The sequence below is a fragment of the Polypterus senegalus genome, chromosome 14 (assembly GCF_016835505.1).
Source record: "Polypterus senegalus isolate Bchr_013 chromosome 14, ASM1683550v1, whole genome shotgun sequence".
In the NCBI taxonomy this organism is placed as follows: Eukaryota; Metazoa; Chordata; class Cladistia; order Polypteriformes; family Polypteridae; genus Polypterus; species Polypterus senegalus.
Window position 1 is genome coordinate 79,726,114 of NC_053167.1, and position 21,687 is coordinate 79,747,800.

Sequence of the window (21,687 nt, forward strand, 5' to 3'; positions counted from 1 at the left end):
CCTTAAATAACTTATAATATTTTGCTGTCCATAAAAATATATCCTGTCTAAATTATACAAGTTAGAAATAAAGTAAACATTAAAAGAACAAACATTCAAATTTCTTTACTCTTATCTAATTTTATATAAAAAATTAAACTTAACTTTTAAATATCCCAAAAGATTTTGCTCTCCATAAAAGTATATCCTGTAAAAATTATACAAATTCAAATATGAACATGCTGCATAACAAAACCTGGAAATATAAATAAAATGTGTTCTTTTCAGCAATAACAAATCAAATCATTCAGTTGTCTTTGCTCATATGTCATTTTATCAGAGCTGGACGCCTGGCATCTTTTTTTGGCAACAAGTTCGTTTCTGTTTGGTGTGAGGTTCTGTGTTGTGGAGATTCTCAGGATGGACTGCAGGTGCTCATCAGTGAGGCGACTCCTGTGTGCTGTTTTGTTAGTCTTCATGACTGAGAAGAGCTTCTCACACAGATATGTGCTACCAAACATGCACAAGGTTTGAGCCGCATGTAGACAGAGCTGAGCATTTCTGCAGAAATGGAGTGAATAAACTGTGCGGGCCGTGCAGTATCGTACTTTGCCTTCAGTGTGCCATTACACTGCAGCTCAATCACCTCCATCTGAATCTGCACAGGTGCAGTTTCCACATCGACAGCAAATGGGTTGCTCAAAATTGTTTTTTTGTTCTTTAAAGCCACCAAAGCGCCGTGCAAACTCAGTACGCAGTGCGCTCAGTTTATCAGCAAAGTGCGTATTTGGGAACACCGTAGTGCCGACTTGGTTCAACATTACTTGGCAACAGGGAAAGTGGGGCAAGTTGCACTGGTGCATTTGTGTCTCCCATAAAAGCAGCTTCACTTGAAATCACTTTGTGATTTTGCACGGGTAAAAACGTCTGCTGAAGTGTCAGATTCTTATTTAATTATGCTGCTTTCTGTATCTTCTGCATTGCATTCAGGTTAACCTGATGTTTTGTCTCATAGTGCCGTCTTAGATTAAATTCTGTAATTACAGCCACATTAGCTCCACAAATGAGACACACGGGTTTACCGGCAATGTCAGTAAACATATACTCAGCCTCCCATCGGTTTTTAAAGGCTCTATGTTCAGAATCACCTCTTCTCTTTGGCATCGTGTGGGCTAGCTTGGCAATAACTTGCAGCATCAGAAGCTAGACCTGATTAACGCTGTAAGTGTTCGGCAAGGCAGCTGAAGCGCTGCATTATGGGATCTGTAGTTTATTGTGTTACCAGCGCTTCATATCCCCAGGCCATTAATAACAATAATATATAAAATGATCTCGCGGGACGGATATAATTACACGCCGGGCTGGATGTGGCCTGCAGGCCTTGAGTTTGACACATATGGACTAAATAGAATTTGAAAAGATATATTTTTTTAAATGTGATTGCGCAATTCAGATCGAGTTGACGCGGACTACAGTACATCGAGCCCGCGTGCTGTTGTGGTTTTGCCTCCGTGCCAGAATAAGTTACCCTCCCCTCGCTCTTACTTTTTTACCGTTCGTCTAATGAATACACTGAGTATGGCTTTACCAAAACAATCATTGATCGCGAATAAAGTATCTATTATTCATAAAGCTTCAATTGGTGATCTGTCTTTCTGCGTTAACCGCATATTTTTTCATATGTCTCAAACCAAGGGGATGCAAGGCTAAAATGTATCCGGAAGCGCACGTACATACTCAGTGCATCCCCTCTCGGGAATCGAACCCGAGTGTAATTCAGTTTTTGTTCAGCACTCTTTGGAACTGTTGCTTTTTGTCTGCGCACTGCATCAGTTCACGTGAGCCGCTGAATATGGTTTTATATGTCACTCGCTGGCTTCTAATTGTTTCGCTGCCTTCTTAATTATATAATGTATGTTTTCTTCAGCGCTTTTTGGCCCTCTTCCTGGTTTTCTACGTACTGCGTGATTATGTGAGAGGCGTGATGATGTCACACGAAACTCCGCCCCCACGGCTTTCGCGCTCAATTCCATTACAGTATATGCAGAAAAATAGCTTCCAGTTATGCGTAGAATTTCGAAATGAAACCTGCCCAACTTTTATAAGGAAGCTGTAAGGAATGAGCCTGCCAAATTTCAGCCTTCTACCTACACGGGAAGTTGGAGAATTAGTGATGAGTGAGTCAGTGAGTCAATCAGTCAGTCAGTCAGTCAGTCAGTAAGGGCTTTGCCTTTTATTAGTATAGATATACAGATATAGATATAGATATAGATATAGATATAGATATAGATATAGATATACATATTTAGATAGATAGATATATAGATAGATATAGATATATAGATAGTGTGAAGTATAGCGGCCCGGACACACACAGGCGGACACCGTTTTATCCATCACACCACGTTTATTTACACTATTTACAAAGAATATAAAATCCAAGTGCACCGCCACCAAACCCCCCCGAAGTCTAGGCTCTCAACAGCCACTGTCTTCCCAAGTCCAGGCTCTCACTAGCCACTTTCTTGTCCCACAACACACTCGGGCCTCTCCTCGCCTCCTCTGCCACGACCTCGTTCTCCTCCTCACCCGACTCCAGCCTTGATTGCAGGGCGGCTCCTTAAGTAGGTGGCTGATTGGTGACCACACCCAGCCACCTGCCACAGTACTCCCCCGCTAGCTGGGACCTCCCGGTACCAGCGGACCATTCCGCGAGGACAAAGACGCCTCAGCACCAAGCCGACACATTTCAGGGTAGGGCCCGAGCCTGTAAAGAAAACAGAAAAACAAGGGGCGGGGATGTTGCCCTGACGCAGCCCCTCGGCTCGTCCTTTCAGCTGGGCCTACGTTCTCCGCTCCAATCGGCCCTCTGTTGCTCCCCCGTTCGGCTTCCTCGTGTGGTAAGTCAGCGGTCCCTGCCATGGAACCACCCGTGGGCTCAGGCGTTGTGTCCAACTCCCACGCTGCAGGGTTTTCCTCTGCCTCCGCAGAGGACGGCCCTTCACGGGACGTGCGCAACCAGCGACACGTCCTCCCATGTCGGAGGAACTGGCTTCCCCAAGCTGCTTCCTCCGCTTACTTTGGGACGCCGCGGCAGCTTGGATCTGCTCATTGTAAGAGCGCAGACCCGGCCCCGCTGGCGTCCTGGAGCTTTACGGGGTCGGTCTCACCTACCTTCCCCGCTGTACCTCTCTGTCCAGGAGCTCCTGCAGTGCGCCGATCCTTTTCCGCCTGCGGCGCTCGACTCGACATCACTGCCATCCCTCCGGAGTCCAGCGTCACTGCCTGGAGGGCACATCGCTCGGCCAGCAGCGACAGCACAAGGCGCAGTTCGTCTTGCAGCTCCTGCAACACAGCCGCCAAGGAGAGAGAAGCAGCCGGCGGTGGGCTTACCTTGTGCGGGGTTCCACCGACAGACTGCTCTCTATGGGCCTTTCCCTGCGGCCCACTCGGGTTTCCTGGGTGCACGGGACGGACATTCCCTGCTCTCCTTCGACCAACCGCTGGCAAGAGAACAGGACATGCTGTCCAATCCGTGCCTGTATCGAGGAGGGACTTTTGGCTGGCCTTCTCGCTCTCCTCTCTCACTCGAGAGCGTCTTTCCAGGCAGGTCTGTTGCTGCTGCGGCTTCCGCAGCCACAGCCTTTCCGTCTCGGCAGCCCCTTTCCTGGGCTACGCGTCGGTGAGCCGCCCCTCAAAAGTCCTTCAATGAACCCCCAATGGTCCATATAGCACTTCGTTGATGCGGGGTTGGGTGCACGCCGCCCCTGCGGCACGTGGGTGGGCTCCCCTGTTGTGCCGGGCCCTTCACAGAAATATTTATCACTGCAGGTCCCCACCTTGACCCAGGTGGAGCATCCTGCCGGCTACGCCACTGTGAACACTGGCCCGGACACACACAGACGGACAACATAGTTCCACCCAACACACGTTTATTTGTACAATATTTACAAATTAGTGCAGTCACAAACCCCAGTGCTTCGAGCACCGATTCCCCCAATGTCCAGGCCACACAGTCCTGTGCCTCTCTTTCTCCTGGCCGCCTCCAGTCCTCACTCCAGCTCCGTCCTCTTCCACCCGACTTCCGCTGCTGACTATAGGAACCCGGATGGGCTCCAGCTGCTTCCCGGCAATCTCCCGCGGACACACCCCGTGTGGCGGAAGTGCCGGCTGCGCACCCGGAAGCCGTTCGGGTGTCCCCTGTTGTCTTCCCCCCGGCACTTCCTGGTGTGGCGGAAGTGCCGGGCTCCTGGGATAATCAGGCACTGGGGCGCCACCTGGCGGTGGCAACGGGTCCCTACAGGGCTGGGCTTCCAAGCCCTCTACCCGAGGCCTCCAGCATAACCAGGACGGACGCCCCCTCTCGGTCTGGAGGAGGCACAAGCCCTCCTCTGGTCCTCCTGGGCGTCCCGGCCGGGGACCACAATAGATAGATATATACATATAGATATATATATATACTGTATATATATATAGATAGATAGATAGGTGTATGTACTTGTGTGTCTGTATATATGTAGATATATATATATATACCAGCAACACTCATGACAATGACAAAACAATTACATTGTCAATCACGTTACGTTATTATTAAAATGTTTCCTTTTCTTTTTCATTACTTCTTTAACACACTACTTCTCCGCTGCAAAACGCGGGTATTTTGCTATATATGTATATGTATATATGTATATGTATATATGTGTATATGTACAGTATATATATATGTATATGTATATATATATGCATATATATGTATATGTATATATATATTTGTGTGTGTGTGTGTGTGTATGTGTGTGTGTCTGTGTCTATATATATATGACAGCAACACTCATATCAGTGACAAAACAATTACATTAACAATTATGTTACATTATTTTTAAAATGTTTCCTTTTCTTTTTCATAACTTCATTAACACACTACTTCTCCACTGCGAAGCGCGGGTATTCTGCTAGTGTAATAGTAAACGGGGCCAGAGTTACATCAGATTATGAGATTTGTGTTTTCCGTTAGGTAAAATGAAGCTTTATATTTTAATGCTATTTCAGTACACAAATGACTTTAGCTGCAGATTGAATCTCCTGTCGCACTTTACTCAACTATTGCTGCGGTTCTGCCTTTGTCCAGAAATGGCTCCATAAGCTTTATGGCCTTAGTCTCATAAAGTCATTTTCCTGTGGGATGACTGGGATCTTTTCCTGAATAAGGAGTGGCATTGCACATGTACTTTGTCCAAATGCTCGTTTCGATCAAACATAGGAAGCTCTGCAGTCTATTTTGACTTTACTCTGTAGGAAGATAAGTAAATAAATCAAGGTAAATAGGTAAACAACATTTGATGTGACTTTTATATAAGTAACAAATAAATGTTTTTCATATAAAGTCTATCACAAACAGAACTTTGCATGATACCCTGGTGAGCTCAGCATGCCCTCATGTTTTGTTGAAGGACATCTTTTGCCTTTACCCTGGTGTAGTATGTTTAATTACCAGTGCTGGGGGGAAGCCTGTCTAGATTTAGCATTTTGTAATAACCAGGATAAAAGTGAGGGTGTATCTGGACTCAAAATTAATTTGAACAAAAGTGTGCTTTTTCCAGGGATTTCTGTAGCAAACATTAGACTGGACACCTTTCCTTTTATCATTGCAGATCAGTTTAAATACCAAGGGGTAAACATCACAAGCTCTTTTTCAACAAAATTTTGTTGTCTCCTTGGAAAAAATTAAATAAGACATGCAAAGATTATATACTTTCCATCTTAGCAGGGAGAGTTAATACTATCAAGATGAATATCTTCCATTAGCTTCTATTTCTATTTCAAAATATCCCCATATTCATTAACAAATCATTTTTATAAGAAATTCGATTCAATCATAACTTCATTTATATCCATGCATCCAAAGGGCAACCCTACAGTGACCTAAATCAGAAGATGGCATGGCTCTACCTAATTTTCAATTTTATTACTGGGCAGCAAATATACTAACAACCCAATTGTCCTTCATTCACTCAGAATATGGAAACAATTATAGGAAGCACTTCCAAGTTAGAGAAGATTTTATTTGTGGCACCTCTATATGATAACTACCTTTTCCACCCTCTCAAATTTACACAGTTTATAATGTTTTGGAAAACATATGGTATTAAAGAGATTTGCATATAAATAATGTCTTTGCATCCCACAAACAATTACACTTTAAATTTAGTTTCCCATCAACAGAATTTTTCCACTATCTCCAAATTAGAATCTTTGCTATATGAAATCTGCCCAATTTTCCTCACATCCTACCTATTTCTATTTCAGAAGAAATATCGATCTGTCTTGAGGACTCAGACAGCATTTCTATAATATATAAAACCATTTTGAACTCTCTTCCTTTTAAAGATCCCAGAAAGAATCACTCACGCAACATTTTGTTCAGAAAAGGAGTGGCAATCATGCACATAATTCACTCTAGCTCCATATGTGCAAAGCATTCAATTATTCAACTTAAAATGTTTGTATCAAGCACATCTCTCTCATTTAAAATTGTCCAAAATTTTTCCAGGGCAAGATCCAAATTGCGAACATTGATGTCAAGCTCCAGCCTCACTAAGCCACATGTTTTGGGCCTGCACCAAATTAACATCATTCTGGACAAAAAAAATGTAAATGTCTATCAGACAGCCTTGGTGTCACAGTCTCTCCCAACCCATTAACAGCTGTGTTTGGTGTACTCCCAGATGGGCTTAAAGTGGAGATGGACAAACTGTAATTGCCTTTACTTCACTATTAGCTCATAGACTTGTCTTGCTCAACAGGAAGAATCCTAGCACCCTTTGTTTAAGTCAGTGGGTAACTGATGTTGTATACTCTTTGAAATTGGAAAAAAAAAAGATCAAATTTTCCCTTAGAGGATCTGTTCAAAACTTTTTGAAAACCTGGCAGAATCTAATAGTATATTAGAATAAATATTTATATTGGGGAGAAAGACTTTTTTCCCTCTTTACTACACTCAAAGTTTTACTCTGGCTGTTGGCCTTCCTCACTTTCTCATTGAGGGGGCTGAATTGAATTTAGTTTTGTTAAGTTTGATATATTCAATAAAAGATTAACTGAGGGTGTAGAGGTGGCTGAACCACAAGGGTCAAGTGACCATCATATAATATTGTTCCCTGTGTTTCAGAAGAGTGCAAATGCAAGGACCAAAGCTGTTCAGTTTGACTTAAGTGTGAAGACAGCTGAAGAGCAGTGGAACAGGCTTAAGAATATTTTACATACAGTATAATGCAAGACAGGTGCATTCTATAATTTGGAATTAGTAGGAAATTAGAAAAAATCTCTTCAATGGGTAAGTAAAGAGACAAAAAAGAAGGTGCAAAGAAAACAGCTATTTAAGGTACAAGACTGATAATTTCAATGTGAATCAAAAGATGTATGAGAGCATTGAGGCAACCATTAAAAAGGATATTTCATTAATTTCTTTACCTAACATGCCCCATTCTCACTTTAACACATAACAACATACTCAGACTTGCATAATCCAGTCTGTGGTCATGTGTTATGGTTAAGAGAGCATATTCCCCCCGGTTGGTGTTGAAAGTTGTGTTTCTTGTTTGTTTCATGTTATTTTATGCCATTTATTTGTATTAAGGTTTATTTTGTTTATTATGTACATTTTACTTTGTGTTCATTTATTCTTGGTTATGTCCCTTTTGTTTTGTGGGTGGATCCCCAAGGGGTGGGGCTAACTGCCAATCACCACCAGAAATGGCCCTCCATCCTATTTAAGGAAGGGCCTCACGTGGTTCCTGGCGGTTCACTGAACGTGTTGGAGTGAAGTCTGTTTCGGTGAGTTACTGTAGAATTGCTTTGTTTAGTGCTTTCCGCATTTTCAACCCTGTGCTTTGTTTTTAACTTCCCGTCATGTTTTCTTCTGTTTTAGAACTGTGCTTTCTGATTTTTTTGAACCTCTGATTTGTTTTGACTTCTATTTCTGGATTTCATATTGGGACTGTGTTATTTGATATTTTTCAACCTCTGCTCTGTTTCGACCATGGCCTTAGGGTTCTGTATTGGGACTTTGTTTTCTGTGTCTGCCTTCCCTCTTCAGGCATCTCCTTGTGCTCTTCAGAGCTTGTGCTTGGGTAGCCATTTTTTGAAAATAAACGTTTTATTTTATCAAGCTTTATCTTGGCCCTTTGAGTTTACAGATAGGGTTATTTTGATGGTGTTTTTCTCCTCAAGTGGGCAATTTTGGAGATGTTTTTGGAACTGTGCTTTTGAACCCAACCAAATTTATGACATCGTGAGTGGCTAACAAAGAACTTAAGATAAGAACCTAGAAGAGTTCTAGATGAGTCAAAAGTCATGCAAAAGGCTCGCTTGCACAGTCGCTGTTCCTGCATGTATTCTGTAGTTGCTCTAGTTTCCTTCCCCATCCCAAATGCATCCAGGTAAATGTACATGCAATATCTGTGTTTAGCTCCTGTCTAACATGCAGAGCTTGTTATGATGTGCAGATACACTCGGCAGTAACATCACAATCACTGTCTGGATTCAGTTCAGTTATACATTGCTGATATGGGCATTATTTTTTATTGAAAGTCTCTTATTTTATATAAAATTGAGTCCCAAGGACATAAGAACACTAAAAAAGAAAATACACATATTGCATTCTGGACTGATGACAATCTTCAATAAAATCCGAAAAGCTTGATTTTTAATGAAATGGCATTTTGGCACATGCCAAAGACCATGTCATAAATGAGCATTGTGTGTAATGTAAAACAGCAGCAAAAAGATCTAAAACAGCTTTATCAGAGAACAATAAAAAAGCAGTGAAGCAATTTAGATCACATCTTAATGTTGTGTGAGTTCAAAAATGTCCATGAAGTACTTATTATTACTGTAAGTGTATAAATAATATTTTCTTCTTTTCATTCCTGGTGTCAGTGGAATATGAATATAAACTTACCCTGTATGAGTGAGTGTGACCACCAGTGCCATTCATCAAAGTCCATCAGTATTCTTTTAATAAATTAATGAGTCACATTTTTGAGCACACCCGTGGAAATTAACTAGAAGTGTACATTTAAGGCTGAAACCAGAAAACACATCTTTAAGCAAAAAATCGTGCAAATCTGGAACAATTACAGAGTTGTGTAGTTGAGGCACAAACCTCAGCAAATTGTAAAGAGTACCCGGATGATACAGTATTTTGGGACTAATGAACTGTTAACTAACCAGATGAGACTGATAAAATTAATGATCTCCTCTTGTTTGTCAAACATATGCTGTTATGTGGGTACAGTTAAAGCGCCCAGTGATTGATTGATCTATCTATTGCGTGATTTCCTTTCCATCTCTCTGTCCAGTGGCTTCCCCAGGACTTAAGGCCATCTACATGGGGCTAATACTGTGCCACCACTGTGGCTTGTATTTCTAAAAAGTGAGATATGTTTGGTCACGTAAGCAATAAATACTATAGAACTATTTGAAGAATAGCTGTCATCAGATGATCTTAAAATAAATTAAAATAGAGTTCCTCGTTATTTATCTTATAACACTTTGAATGAATAGGCTGAGGGATACTGCTTATAACAGAATTTAAGACAAAAACACAATTCAGAAATATGAATAACATGTTTATTTTATTTCTGACATAAGTCACATCGCATTTAGTATATTATTTTACCCTAAAGTAAACATAATTTTAGTTCATTTGGAATAAAAAAAATATTATTTGGATATTTTTGTCATATTGATTACCAGTCCTCACTTGTTATATTGCTTTCTTGTCATGGTAATGCAGAAAACGAGTTTAGCTTAATCATTAATGAATAAATAATGTTTAGTTTATGAATATAAAAAGTCATATACAGGAATTAATATAGTTATACAAGATTATATACACCCTTTTGTGAAATTACATTGTCAAACCACTTAATTCAGTTCAGTCTTACTTGAGTCCAGAGGCCATTCTAGTAGCATTAGACACAAGGCAGGACAAAGTCTTGAAGAGGATACCAGTTCATTGCAGGGTTCACATACACACACTCTAAGGAAGTGGGAGCAAAACCCACTCAGACACAGGGAGAATGTGCAGAATCAGCACAAGAACAACAACCAAGCATGAGATTTGTACCCAGGATACTAGATCTGTGAGGCAGCAGTGCTACCTGCTGTGCCACTATGCCTCTCACAGTCTTTTGTGCTTGTATGAAAATTTTCAAAATATGACCTAATAAAAATACATAGATGTTATAGCTGTGATTGGAGTGATATCTGGGTGTTAAATCCAAGCAGTCACCTTTCTCTGTGCAGTTTTTCTCTTCATACATATTTCTGTGTTAGATTAGTTATTGAATTAGATCTGGCTTCAAATGAGTAAGTGTTGGTTTGTGTTTGAGTGCCCCCAATAGGCAAACATTCTTCCCAGAGTTGGGTCCTGCCTTATGTCCAGTCATACTAGAATAGACTGCTACCCTCTGTGATCCTGAAATGAATTAAGCAAGTTTGAAAATGAACATATGAGGGAGTGTTCATGTTTGATTTAATATGCCCAGCAATAGTCTGGAACCCTGACTGCAGTTGGTTTCTATCTTATTCTCAATGATTTCAAGATTATTGCCGCTCCCCGAAACCTGACTCGAATGAACTTATTTGGCAATTCAAAGCAGCAAGAAAAGACTAAAAGCTGACAAATTTGTTCCATTTTATCTATTGAAACAAAATACAGATTTAATCAGCCCCTGACAAAAATAAGAATAAATTCTCAAATTCCACTGTCAATGTGGATACACTCTGAAAAATGCTACTTTTCATCATTATCAGTACTCATTGGTCTTAATTTACTTTTGTGGTAATTCACACTGAGCTTTCTTTTTTCTACAGCTCTTACTTTATAGGTCTGTTGTCCCTATTGTTTAGGAACTTGGGTTGAGTTAAATCCACTAGAGCAGGTGACTGAACAGTGGCCATTTGAATTGACCTTTGAGGACCAAATGATGGAACTCCAATTGTTGACTGTGATAGGCCAGGCTATGGGTGAGATGTGGGGCTACGATGTGCTTTACTATAATGGTTACAAAAGGGACCTGAATTTATATGAATCCTTTTTTCATAGAATGTTGAATTAAACTGTTGCATTGCTGTGTTACACAAGCTACTATGTACACATGCCAATGAAACATCCATTAGTCATTAAAATTGGCCAGAAAGCCATGCTTGGCTACTTCTTGACTAAATAATTAACTGGATACAACAAATTAAACAAATTTACAGTTTATATATTAGATTCCAAATTCTGGTAAAAGTGGGGTTCTTCTAGTACCCAGTGTGCGTCCTAAATTGAACACTCAACTGCTCGTTTCCCTTAAACAAATCTTGAGTGGTGTTACTTATGTAGCGGTGACTATATAAATATCGTTAATTTCTTCAATTAGTCCAAAAAGTATTTCCTCACCGTCTGTTGTAAGAATGTACATTACACAGACATGCACTAAGAAATACTGACAAGACTTGGGATAGAACACTCATTGAAAGATTTTTACACACTTTACTAAGTCAACAAAGCACATGAATGAAAATAGAACACTTTCCCCGGTTTCCCTTTTTAATTCCATTTTTTACTGTAATTCACATGTGCCGAATCCTTTATGGATGTAGTTAGGCTTTATACACCAAGTTCTGTCAAACTGCCAGCCTCTAAGACTCCAAACAACAACAACAAAAAAAAAAAAAACGGAAAAATTGGATGACAACCATATACTCAAGCAGCACTTCAGTCCCGCTTTAGCAACCACACTTCATTGCGCCGGTTGATCAGTTTAAAAGGACTGTCATATCCAGCGGTGTAGTAGAACTCCTCGTGGTAGGGTCTCCCATCTCTCTTCAGGCTTTCTGCTAACAGTCGGGCATTCTCAGCGTTTCTCTGTGTTGAAGTGAAACCTCCAAATGACCTTAAAAAGACATCCAAATTTCAAAAGACCGCACTCGTTTGATTTATCAGTTTTGCTCCAGATGCTGCAGATGTATCTGACGGCATTCATTATTAAATATACTATATACCAACTGATAAAAACACAACTTTACAAAAATATTGTTCATTATGCCATTTCATTGAAAACTTCATTCAGATACCTATAGAATGCAAATATCTTCCTGACTATCTTTTTATAAGTTGTAATTAATTTGGCATTTGTGATGAATATATTCAGAGGCCTGCAATAGAGTCTCCTGGAATTCAGTGTTTTGATGTCTAATGAAGCAATCTCTGGAATAGCTTGGTAAGACCAGTAGAAATGCTATACAATGAGAACTGTGTTTCAAGACACAGAAATGTAGTACTAGGGTGTTGTACAGTGTTAGCCATTATTAATGCACTGAGAAGTCAAGCAAAATGAGACCTTTTATTGGCTAACTAAAAAGATTACAATATGTATACTGTGAAAGCAGGTTGTCATCCAGGTTCAGCTCCTTGCCCACTTCTTCATTGTCTGTGTACTGGACGTGCTTAGTGAGGGGATCAGTGAAGGCGAATTCTGGGAATTTGCAGAGAATGGCAATTCAGTGTCAGGGGTTTTTAGAAAAGGGAACATCGAAAATAAATGCTAGGAAATTGCACATCATGGATAGTAGTAAGCGGAGAAGGGGGGAGCGAATGTTATTACAAGACAGCGTGAGCTTAGCTCTGAAGAGGGCTGATTAGTTTCAATACCTGGGGTCACATATAACCCAAGAGGCGGCTATGTATTGGAAATAGGTGAGAGAATAAAAGCAACATAAATGGTTTGTGATAAAAGGATCCCAAGTAAAATAATAGTAAAGATCATTGTAACAGCAATAAGACCCGTGTTGATATACAGTGCACTTGACATAAGTAATAAGGAGAAAAGATGAGGAGAACTTGGAAAAAACTGAAATGAGAATGGTGAATTGGGCTTTGGGTGTCAAACTGAAGGACAGAATGAGGAATGATACAGTTAAAGGAAGGGCTGGAGTGGTAAAGATCAGTGACAAACTTAGAGAAGCTGGTATGAGTGCATTGTATGGACATATGAGAAGAAAATGATTGAGAAAGCATGGAGAAGGCCTACGACAGGGAGAAGGTTGACATTAATACAGAGACTCAGGTTGGGGAGATTGTGAAATGTGGGGTTGAGGGAAGAGGATGTATGGGATTGTAAAATTTGGGAGAGGGTCATCAAGGCAGCTGACTTGTAGCAAAAGCATAACAGTGCAGAAGAAGTTAAGATATTATATTCATCAGCAGTAAAGTTTCCTTTAATTAGAAATATCACTGCTGCATGATCTACAGTGGGTGACTTAGATGTCAAGGGATTTCAGGGGCATTAAAGTGGCACAATATGAGAACACTTCAGCTGCAGGTAAGGAAAACTCACGATTGAAGTTGAAGAAGAGAGGATGGTAAACTTGTTTCATAAAGAGATTACCTCTGGCAGGGACGGCTACTAGGGTAATAGCAGAACAAAGAAGAAGAGGCAAGCAAAAAATAAATATGAGTACATGTCATGGCAAATTAATGAGAACGTTGGTGTGCACTGACTTGGAGAGCTGCCAGAAGTCATGATAGCCCACCAGTAATGGCATTGTTTAGGGGTCTTTGACATCCGACATGAAGCTGGCAATGGCCTAGTCTGTACCCAAGGTGGGATTTAAAATACCAAACTCATCTTGGGCAAGTAAAGGTGATAAGGTCAGGTGTTTGTGAGTTTCAGAGACAAAAAAAATGAAAGGAAGACTTATAGCATTATTTGGTGATGGGGAAGTGGAAAGGTCAGTCATCATAAAAGAAAGAGAAGCCCCAGTGAGACATAGTAGGTTTCATTTTTTTTTTAACTTTACATTCTCCCTTGTGTTTAAATTTAGGTAACCTTTATTCCTTCAATATTTTGTGGCTATTGATATTTGTGTTCTAAACTGAAACAAAAGAACTAACAAATTAATGCTGTATTTTTAGGGGCTACAGATACACTAACTATATAGCAGCCATAACAGCTTTCATAAAGTGTAATAAAAAAGTTATTGGCCTACCTGTTCTACAGTGCAAATACCAATGCAATTAGCCTTTATTGTTTGACATCTTTTCATAAACTGTATTCTTTAAAAGTATTTATTCACTTCAGAAAAAAAAGTACTAAAACAATGCATATCTTATAGCACATTTTCAATTTTCCTGAGGGAGCAATAGATTTTGCCACATATACTAAATACATGTGTGGCATTAAATGAATGTACTATGCTCAAAGAAGACACCACTGAAAGATAATTACCGAACAAATACTGTCATCGCTCTCTTCTCCTCAATGAAGATGCCACTTTGAGTAGGAGCAGGGGGGTTGCTCTGATAAGAAGCGGGCAAGAAAAAGGACACAGTGTAGTTGGAGCTTCCATGGGTTACCAGGTTAATGACTGGAGAGATCATTTCAATTTTCACCCCTAGAAGTTTAAAAAAGTCTTTATTACTTGGTGATATTTGCTGCAATCGTTTAATAGAGAAAACAGAAATGCTCAACCATTTAGATCTTCATTTTTTTAGAAAATGCTGATTTTTACAGACCAGGAAAATGCAAAATTAAAGAAGACACAGAGAGAGAGAGAGAGAGAGAGAAAGCAACTGTTTTTAGGCCATGCAGCTTGATAACATGAGAGTTTTTGATTATCATTGCAGAAGAGTTCAAAAGATTTCAAGACGTAGCACTGAAGTAATCAGATAAAGAAGTGTACTGGTGATATGTTATTTAGGTGGAATCTGTATAAATTTTGTATATAGTATATTAAACTGTGAAGTGTTGCATTAAGGATTTTATGAAAGTAGAAAGTTTCATAAAGGCCATATTGTCAAAAACATGACTCTAAACCCTCTTATCTCTCACTCCTGTGCAGACAGTCTTTCCAAAACATCACCCCATTACCACAGGTGTGTTGCGATTAAAATCACATACATGTGACTGAACAGCAAGAGAGACAGAAAGTCACAAATACAGGGACATTTTAAAATGTTCAGAGAAAATTACTGAGAGAAGTCAGAGGACAAATAGGAGTCATTAGCAATGGCAGAGAAGTTACCAAAATCTGAGGACAAGGCAGGCTCATAATCAAGGTCAAAAACAAAGGTAAGCCATCAGAAAAAAATGCTTGGAAAATTAGCTTTTTGTCTTTCAAAAAATATTTCTAACAGTGAAGTGCAGATATTTTCTGAACCTGCTGCTCACACTTAAATAGAATTTCCACCATAATATCACAGGCACATGTAGCCATACCCAAAGCACAGCCATACTCCCTAGTGATAGGGCACCATCAAGACAACCAAAAGCACAACGACCACCCCCTGGTGATGTCATCAACATTTACAAAACTAAAAAAATATACAAAATCATAAAAAATAAATAAAAATAAAAGAAGAGAACTTCTGAAATGTACTTCTAATTCCCAACAAGGTTCAAATGCTGAGGTTTAGATGATTTAGATGGGGCAGAGTGGTGGCTCTGAGGCTAGAGATCTGCACTGGCAATCGAAAGGTTGCCAGTTCGAATCCTGTAAATGCCAAAAGGGACTCTGCTCTGTTGGGCCTTTGAGCAAGGCCCTTAACCTGCAATTGCAGAGTGCTTTGAGTAGTAAGAAAAGCACTATATAAATGCAAAGAATTATTATTATTGCAGGCTCCCTCTTAACATTTTACTGTCAAAGTCAGTGTGGTTTAATAAACCATCCATGTCATGGTGCCATACTTTGCCTGTGGTCATTGTACCAAAACCTAACATTATATATAGATAGAAAACAGATATTTCACTTTATTATATATCAACCAGTTTCTGTTCAATTTAAAAATAGTTATGTTGAGTGCAAGGCAAAATGTTTGAATTGACCTTTATTTGTTTGAAAATTACATTTTTTGATTTTTAAAATAATAAGTCAGAAATCCAACACATGTAATACAGGTAAAACATTAAAATATATAACCATGTATACAACACAGAAGGTAAAATTAAAAGACAAACTGCACAGGGTGGCTCAACACCACATCCAATCCCACCAAAGAGAGCAGCGCAACTCAGAACAATGAAATTTGAAGCAGTTACCCACTGACTGCCAGTCGGACTCAAAAGAGATTTTGTTCAAATAGCAATGTGCTAAAATAGTAAATTCCAAGCTTGTTGTTTTCATTGACCAGCATTTGTTTTTACAGTTTTAATAGCCTCCCACTGGCTGAAATATGCTGGAGGGTTTCAGGGTCACAGCTTAAAAGGCCTGATTGAGTTAACAAAAATGGATTGCAGAAGAAAAACTCTTAAAGTCGTTTGAGTGCCTTGCATTTCTGTGGCACATTCCTGGAAATAGCATCCCTGGATGTTGTAGGCTAGTGTAGTTGACTTTCTTTCCCCAATGAAGGTAAACTCCTTACATTCAAAAAAAGAGATACAGCGACAGTGTGGAGTTTAATTTTGTATGATAATGTGATAATGTCATATTAATATCCACCATGTTCCAGATGACTTGTGATCTACTATGTTAACAAGGCAGACCAACCTCCTCTTTTAACTTTTGAGTTATTATCAATTAAAAATACTTAAATAACTCTATAAAAATGTGTAATCCATACTAAATGTATACATATATTCTCAAAAATTCTAAATGTGATGCAGGATCAGGTGGTTGTGCCTACACGGGCAGCATCTGGTGCAATGCAAAAACCAGCTTTGTATGGGTGCTAGTCCATCACAGGGTATTGAGAATGTAAGACAAAAACAATCTTTTTTTTTTGGATCCAATATTTAATTGTATTTTAATTTCTGTAGAACTATCTGAGCCAATATTTACCCTTGTCATTCTTGCCCTGGATATAGCTGTACAACTTCTTAAATCCTTTTTTCACTGCTTCCTTTTCCACCTCTCCTTCAATCACCGTGCTTGCCCACTTTGTTGCTTCATAACGACGTTCTTCATAGTCCTTCGCTGGCTAGAAGTAAATAAAGGTTTTTAAAATGAAAAGATACTCCTATATTTGTATAAATGCACATCAATCTAGTAACAGCATCTCTCAGATGAAAACATGTCATGTGAAAATGATAAATAGTATAAGTGAAAGCGGTCTTTAGAAAAGGTTTGGTGGAAAAAAATGTTTTTATCAGGTGACAGTTCAGCAAGAATAATGGAATATCTTTATATGATTTATGATAAAAGATATACTTGAACTAAACAAAAAAGAATGTTAAGATGCAAGGTAATTGTCAGATGTTCATTTCTCCATAGGAGTTTGCTTATTTCCCTTGTGTGCCCTCCAAAGTAAAATTTAAAAAAAAAAATTTAATCATCTTTTATTCTGCCTTTTTGGTTAATAGTATTCCTATTCCTCTATAATGAATGAATAAAAAAAATGATTGGCTTAGTTACAGGACATGGGTCAATTATTGTGTTTGGAAAAGTGGATGTTGTGAATTGAAGTAATTTTGGTGTTGTTGCGTGTGTCCTGTAGCTAAGCCAATCATTTTTTTTTTTTTATTAATTTTGGAAATGAATGAAAGCCATTTACATGATGCATAACAATCAGTTTACTGCTCACACACATATCTTAGTAATATGTTAGGATTCATGTAAGGGCAACTGAAAGTTCTGAGAAGAAGAGAATGAGCACTATGCAGACTACCAAATAGTACAGCAGACAATCTGTGGCTTTTCTTCTTCTGATTTACTGTGGGAGGTGATTTAATGTTATGAACGATATTTAAAACGAAAAACGCCATGGACAGTGGAGTAAGAGTAGATGGATTCTGAAAATCATTGTCATTAAAGCCAAGGCTACAAACGACAATTTCTGTCAATCTGCAGACTCTTAAAGTAACAATTCAATGTTTTCGCTTACCTTCATTTTATTGTTTTTCTCGTGCTGGTGAAAATGACCCTTGGAGTGAACTTTGAGTGTATGCATGCTCTTCTATACACAGCTCACATTGAGTGATAAAGATTAAAAAGCAAACTTCTCTTACCTCAGACTCAGGTGTGGAAAATTTTGGAATATCTGGTCCTGTTGATTGAAATGCTTGTTTGAAGGATTTTATCATTGCTGCTTGGCAAAGAGAAACAAATACATAATTCCTTACCAGAGAGACAGATATTATTGTAAAAAATTGTATTTATTCTTTAGCAAGTTTGTCATTTTTTTGCTCCCAGATTTAGTTCTTTCATGGTTTTTGGCTTGAGGCCATGATAAATCATAGGCTTTTTCTTCTCCCACCCTGACAAAAACACAATGAATAAGACATTTATGATCAAATGAAAGGCCTTACTGTCTGTGGCAGGCACTCATTAATGCCTCTAACATCCAAACATTTCACCATCTCTGAAAATACAATCAGTGAGGGTGGCATTGTGTACTTACTGGAATCCCTCCATTAGTAGCTGCACTTTTGGTACTGCTAAAGATCTCACAATAATGTGCCCAGCCATTTTTTTTATTGTGTCTGAGATTTGGTATCAAATTCTTATTTAAGGAAGGTGCCGGTAAGTGTTATACTATTCCTAAAGTCCACTTCAATCAATGAGGTCTGACAATCATTTATATAATGTCTATTAGCAGCAGTCAGACTTTGCAAATATTGCATTTCATAGATAGATACTGTACATAGATATGAACTTATTTTTCCATGTTTATGGGTATATTGTCTCTTCATGTCAACTTATACACAAAGATAAGCTAACATGTGCTGTTGCAATAAAAAAATGTATTTTTCAAGCCAGTATTGATTTTGTTATTTATGCTTGCTGGTGTCCCATTTAGAGTTTGCACCTGCCTTGCTGGTTTCTTCAGAGAGAGACCACTGCAGCTCACCACCTTGAGTTAAATAGATGGGCTTAAAAAAGAAATTGGTGAGTGGAGGCAAAATCCACAGCTTATTCTGGCTGAGTTGAAGTATTCCAGTAAAAGTATCATTTGTATCTGAAGTACTTCATATGTGCACTAGTTGTTGTGTAAATTATAGAATTAACAAACAGAACACTCTTTTAGTTGCATCGATTTTTGTATTAACTAAAGTCAAATGGACACAATCAGTACCAAATATTCTGAACATTTAAAGTTCAACGTGATGAATGACAAGCCTTAAAATATACATCCATCCATCCATCCATCTATCCATCCATCCTTCCAAACCCACTTATCCAGGACAGGGTCTGGGGGCAGCTGGATCCTATCCCAGCAATCATAGAGCACATGGCAGAAACAATACCTGGACAGAGCACCAGTAGCATTAAAAGAAAGTACATTTGTTGACCAATATCATGAAGGTAAAGATCCTTTCAGACTGAATGCTTTTACATTAAATCGAGGATATTAATGTTTATATTATAATCAGATAGTAAGAATACATTTTTAGTAAGAAGTAAAATGTCACTTGTAAATGTAAATACTAACTTGTGTAATGGATAAATGAGAGAAATTAGTTATTAAGTACATAACATCCAGTACAGAAAAATCTTAACCAGCAATAGACAGCTAAGTTATACCTTCTCAGTCATCAAATTGCAATTCAATAAGAAAACACGTACAGTGTCATTCTATAAGCATTGTATTGTTTAGACAATAAAAAAATGAACAATTCCTGTAATTATATTTATTACATGAAATAATTTGCAAAATATCTATAATCACATGTTTAGAAGTACATCCTAAATGTAAATAACTTAACACGAACTTCTGAAACATGTTTAATCCATTTCAGGGTTGAGAGGGGCCAGAGCCTATCCTGGCACCATGGGACTCAAGACAGAAAGCAGCCCTGGACAGAGCTCACTTGCACACTCTGTTTTTAATATCACACAGGGTCAATTTGAAATTGTCAGTTAATCCAAACTGTGCATCTTTCAGGAGGTGAAGAAATTTTGTTACAGTACACAGAAGAAAGCCCACAGAGGAATGAAAAGAATGTGCCACCTTCACATGAGCAACAACCAACCACCAGATTTGAACATAGGACCTATGAGGCAGTAGTGCTAACATCTGCACTACCCTTCATTTGAATAAAATGTTTATAAAATGTTACTCACCCAGTAAAAATGTCCTATATAATATGTTTGAAATATTTAAGACAAGATATTATAGCCTCCAATGTTTTAGAAATCTTAAAACCAAATTGCAGCATTCTCCTAAGTTTCTACATGTAACTAATATTAGAAGTGAACATAACTATGGCTTAGCTCCAAGTCATAATTACCTTTACTGCAGTGTCTCTCTCCAGCTCGCCACAATACTTTCGAAAGTGTGTATTTCAAGTGGCGTCAACAGTGATGCTTTATTTAAATTGAATTAAATAATTAATTAATTGTAAATTGTTCTGACACTGCCTCTCAATTGGTTGCACCCCCTCACATGTAGGATTCCCCATGCATGGTCATTTCTCCTAAGCCACTCTAGAAGAGGCTTCTCATTACATAACTCCCTTTACTAAGAGGGGAACATTGTAATATAGCCCGCCTGGATGTTTTGTGCAAAGCCTTTATTGTTGTCACAGTGGCAAGCCTCTGTTGACCCTGCCTAAACAAAGCTGTGGCTTCAGATAAAGAAATTGCTGTTTTCTCAAAGTATAAATAATGCAAGAATTCTGTCAGCCTACTAACATCAGTTGTAAACAAATTTAGGCTATTGTTAAGGAGCATGAAAATTAAGTTTGTCTTCTTCTTTCTGACATGCTAAATACAATGTCAAATAACATTATTATATGCTTATTATAAACTAAAATACATTTTAAACACACAGTATATATTTTGATTGAAGAACTAATATCTCATCCTGATTTGGCACTTTGTCACTTTCAAAATGGACATGTTTTCAAAACAATGTTGTGTGTCAAGAAAATTTTCAAACTTGTAAATTTAATTAAAATCAAGTCATAACAATGGATTGCCTTAAAACTGCTTACTAGAAAAATAAAACAAGCAAAGCCTGAAACAATAATATTCAATGTATTACAATAATAAAAGTTGCAGAAAGATGGGTGTATATACTATACTGTATATACAGAATATGTTGTATAAACATTTCATTTTTTTTACCAAGGAAATGGTAAATAACTGGTAAATAAAAGTCTTCAGACATACATGCATAACAAGTATATTTGTCTGATTAGGCTGCTTGGTGATAAGAGCAAACTCTCCATAAGAAGTAATACGTGTATCTTACTGAATTGAGGATTTAATTCAAAAAGCTGCTGAGAGATTGCACAGTTAATATTAATAACTAATATTTTCCATGAAGGGTTTTAGTTTTTTCATATATCATGTAATCATAGAAGAGTGTTATGTCAGTGCAGCAGACAACATTACTTCAAAGCAGCTCAGGCCAAGGGTGAATCCAGATTAGGGTGTCTTCGTTGTCAACTTCAATTGTATTCCCTTTGAACCCAGACTCTGTCGAACGTACAGATTGAAATGGCCAGGTCAGTTGATGAAGTGGCACAAATGAATGGTGGATCCGTTGAGTGCAGTACACTCTGTTAAGAAAAAGGAGCCCCAGGAAGTATGAAAAATGACATGTAGAACAGGAGACACCCGAGTAACAAATACCTCCAAAATGGACTGGAAAAATTAACTGGTACACAATAGGACTACTCATTACAATTAAGTAAAATGCCTGCGTTTGATTATACAGAGGATTACATGTTGTGGCACAGTGTCATTTAAGTGCCAAATGGTATAGTTCATCCA

At 38.5% G+C, this 21,687-nt stretch overlaps 1 protein-coding gene across 1 annotated transcript; it reads right to left on the bottom strand.

The window, feature by feature from the left end:
- Window positions 1–9,661: 9,661 nt before the first annotated feature.
- Window positions 9,662–20,306, bottom strand: LOC120514734 (heme-binding protein 2-like). The gene is made up of 5 exons (XM_039735246.1): window positions 20,199–20,306; window positions 17,976–18,052; window positions 16,810–16,948; window positions 14,262–14,427; window positions 9,662–11,927 (listed from the first exon to the last, which is right to left on the bottom strand). The coding sequence occupies exons 2-5, from the start codon at window positions 18,048–18,050 to the stop codon at window positions 11,750–11,752; spliced, it is 558 nt and encodes a 185-aa protein (XP_039591180.1). The 5' UTR covers window positions 18,051–18,052; window positions 20,199–20,306; the 3' UTR covers window positions 9,662–11,749.
- Between the last annotated feature and the right edge of the window lie 1,381 nt (window positions 20,307–21,687).